General features: G+C 44.5%; 1 protein-coding gene across 1 annotated transcript in view; it reads left to right on the plus strand.

Annotated features, from left to right (window-relative positions):
* Nucleotides 1-316: 316 nt before the first annotated feature.
* MEAF6 (MYST/Esa1-associated factor 6) overlaps nt 317-3,848 on the plus strand; it is a gene marked incomplete at both ends in the record, with an annotated part of 5,033 nt that continues 1,501 nt past the window's right edge. The window contains 2 exon segments of the mRNA XM_009705374.1: nt 317-440; nt 1,087-1,279. Of these exon segments, the coding sequence (XP_009703676.1) occupies nt 317-440; nt 1,087-1,279 (317 nt within the window).

Consider the following 3,848-nt stretch of genomic DNA (forward strand, 5'->3'; position numbering starts at 1 on the left):
TGGCGCTCCTCGGTGCAGCTGGTCCCGTGGTGGTTGCCCGGGCTGCTGCAGGACCAGTTTTCCATTTAAGCTCCTGTACCTGCCCTGTCTCCCCCGGTCTGAGCATCTTCATCCCATGTTGCAGCCTCTTTCAGAAACCTTTTCCTACCGCCTAGAGAGGTGAAAGGGAACCACGGTCAGGAACTACTTGAGCCACATGCCTGTTACTGGCATCTATGTCTTTATCTTTTTGCTCGTAAACCCCTTCTGCCATGCCACGCTGGTGCTAGGTTGTGAGCTCTTTCGGGCAAAGGGCTGATGTATCTTTCTCTGTGAGGTGATCTCTGTGGGTTTGAACATTGGAAAAGCGGTAAGTGAATTACTGCTTTCGTTAACATCCCTTTCGATTTTCTAGGCGGTCAGTGCATTAGCTGGGGTTCAGGACCAGCTCATTGAGAAGCGTAAGTCACTTTTTTATTTCTCTCAGAATTTGGAAAGAATTACACTTCTCCCCACCGTTTGACTCTGTCTCCAGTTGTCTGGATCCGTGAGAGCCGCTGTTATCTGGTCCAGGGACCTGCGGCTGCTCCTCTTAGGCCGGCTCCAGAGTGCTCCCAGCACAACTGCTAGCTGCGCAAGTCAACAAAGTGGCACTGTGAAAAACAGAAGTAAAGTTGAGCTTCCTTTCTCAAGTAAACTTTTATACTCAGCAAGGGTGCATAAAACTTATGTAAATAGATTTGGTGCTCTTTGGAGAAAGAGGCTAGAAGAGCTGAAGGAAGGCATTTCTGTTTGTGTGCGTGTCAGTCAGTTGCAAGTGACACGGGAAGTAGCCGCTTATGTTCAGGATTTTTAAAAATGTTTTTGTAATCAATAACCAAATCAGATGCAATTCTAGTGTGCTTCAGTTGCTGAGGAGGTAGCTTGCTGTCCTTCAGAAATATTTTTTAGGTTCTGTTATTTACCTTCTGGTGTCCTAAGGCTCAATGTGTTTCTGCTGCCCTGTGTACTGTTGCTGGGGGTTGTTTCTTCCATGCAGGGCTTTACAGGGCAGCCTGAGCTGTGGGGAGGTAACCGTGGTGCTCATCTGTGTTTGTCATGCTCTAGGGGAGCCAGGCAGTGGCACAGAAAGTGACACTTCTCCAGACTTTCACAATCAGGAGAATGAGCCCAACCAGGAGGATGCTGAAGAGCTGGATGGGTCTGTGCAGGGGGTGAAACCCCAGAAAGCTGCTTCTTCTACTTCTTCTGGGAGCCACCACAGCAGCCACAAAAAACGGAAGAACAAAAATCGACACAGGTTAGTGGTACCGGCAGCCTTCTTGTTGTGCCTTCTGAATGGTTAGCAGTTGTAGAATTTACTTTATTATGTGAAAGGAACTAGTAACTTGTTAGAATAATGAACCGCTTGGGTCATTTGTTTTGGTAATTTTTCTGCTTTTCAGTTGTATGCATCCTGTAGCATTCATCAAGACCCCATTGTCCCTGTTGTATCAAGGAGGGGAAGGGACACTGAAGAAGTTAAACAGGCAGCACAGAGTACTATTCCAGCTCTGGTACAGCTATGCTTTTGACCAGGCTTTTTCAATTCTCCTGTCGGTCCAGGAGAATAAAGCTCTCTTCCTTCCAGTAGAGGAAGACTGCAGTCCTGGCCTCCTGTGCTTCCTTCTTGGTTTCTGCAGAACCAAGTAAGATAGGAATGTCAGTACTTTCTTTGGAGAAGGAGGATGAAAACGCAAATTGGAATGTTCTGAGGGTTGTGGACACTCCCAGTGTCTTCACTGAGATTTCCACTCCAAGCCCTTTCAGCTGTCATGGCCCAAACCGAGTCTTTTTTGATGATGGTGTTGCTTTGTCATGTTAACTTCAAAGTGTTTGTTATTAAACTGACCTGAAATTGGTGATTTCCTGAACCATTTCTTTATGGTTGAATTTAGATGACCAGTTCTGCCACTTAAGGTATGCCCCTAAGGCATGATGCAGCATGGCGGGCCAATGGCTCAGAGATCTGAAATAAACTCCCTGCTTTACACCACTGCTCTCCGTGGGCCAACTGTCTCTCGGTGCCCCTCAGCCGAGCTGGCCCACGGCTTTCTACAGAGTATGACACTGCACTGTGGAGTCAGGCCCTAAGGGGGGAAAAACATGGAAATCCATGCTCTGTGAAAGAAGAGACATTTACTGCAGAACTGCACCTCTCTGGAAATGATTGCTGGGACTGGAACCTAAAGATTGTTAGAAGTAAAGGAGCTCTTAAAATTCAAGTGTTCTTGCTAACTTTGAGCTTGTTGGCTTTCTGTATGAATGGGCTTTCCTCCTTAAGGGACTTTCGCATACAATTACAAGAGAGAAACATTTTAAAGAAAAGTGATAAAAGTTTACAAAGATTTCTGGGGGAAGGTTGGTTTGGGAGATACAGAGGTAGGTACAGTGCTTGAAAAATGTTTAACTACTTTTTCTCCTTCATTAGTTTTGAGTCATTAGCATGTCTTTAATTCTTAGACCAGAATTTTCTTCCTACAGCAGTGTTAAGTTAAAGTACTGGATGTCCCTTTGGTTCTTCATGAGCTGGGAATCCAAAACAGTTCAAAACTCATTTTTTTTGCCTGTAGACAATTGGAAGGAAGTTTAGGAATAACACAAGAAACAACATCTCTAAACAAGTTCAGAGAAACAATCAGTAAAACTAAGTAAAATAGCTTAAGAAAATTGCTATTTCAAACAAATGATAAACTGTTCTACTAAAGCACTTGCATGGACAGCAAAGCAATCTGCTGCAGATGCAGTGGGGTGCAACACAAATGCTGTAAATAATATAAATTCTTTTGCTCCGTTAAATAACCCAAACCTCAGTCACAGGAGTTAGGAGGAAACTGCCCAACTGACGGGTTGTGTTGCTTTGGGGTTGCTTCTACGTTCCTTCCATGGAAGCAGCTGATGCTGGCTACTGTCGGGGACAGAATGTTGGACATGAGGAGCCCTGGTCTGACCTGGTATGGCAATTGTTATCATCCTAAGAGATATGTCAGACGCATCTACATTATAGAAAGGCTTAGTAAGTTAGTAGTTGGCTATTTTATAATGCTTAGCATGGCCAGATAGAGAATTAAAAGAAGAGGATAATTAAGTTTGCTGTAATAAAAAGTCTGTCAGAATTGTGATTGCTGTTACTGACTATCCCCTAAATTTTGGCAGAAAAGACCAAACAATTTTCAAGTATATCTAGGTTTAAAAAAAAAAAAAAAAAAAGACAACAAAACGGTCCCAGTCTACTGAAAGTATAGCTAAGTGCTTTAAAATGTATTGCAGCCCAGAGTGCTCTTTTGGAAGAGACCTGCGTGTCTGTTTCTTGAGTGTCATGGAATGCAAAAGAGAAAAATAAAAATAAATACAGGTGTTTCTTTCCGTGGAGAAGCTCTTCCATTTGTCAGCATATGTATGAGTTCTGCTCCACTGTTCCTGAAGGACTGGGAGGTGCTGGGAACGGGCACCCTGAAGGTGCGCTGACTCCGTGGGGTTCTCTGCTTTGTGGGCTGCCCAGAGCCGCCGGGAAAGTTGGATTCGGACTGGGCAGAACTGGCAGTTTAACTTCGGACAGTTACAGAGAGGGAATCAGATGGAAGTTACAGTGTCTTTATTGAAGTCATCCTCTGTTCCCGCTGAGACCTCAGGAAGGCCAAGATCATTATTTTCTGTGTGCTCAGCAATTTTCATGGCTAAAACAATACTGTTTCCCCCCAGAAGCTGGGTGCTGAAGAGCTACTAAGTTACAGCTGATTTGGTGATAACTCCCTTCCAACAAATGCGGTTGTTAGCTTTGGGGAAGAACCTGTTTCTAGAGACGGTGCTGTGGTGTCCGTGTGAATGCC

The sequence above is a fragment of the Cariama cristata genome, unplaced genomic scaffold (genome assembly GCF_000690535.1).
Source record: "Cariama cristata isolate BGI_N322 unplaced genomic scaffold, ASM69053v1 scaffold33838, whole genome shotgun sequence".
Taxonomy (NCBI): domain Eukaryota; kingdom Metazoa; phylum Chordata; class Aves; order Cariamiformes; family Cariamidae; genus Cariama; species Cariama cristata.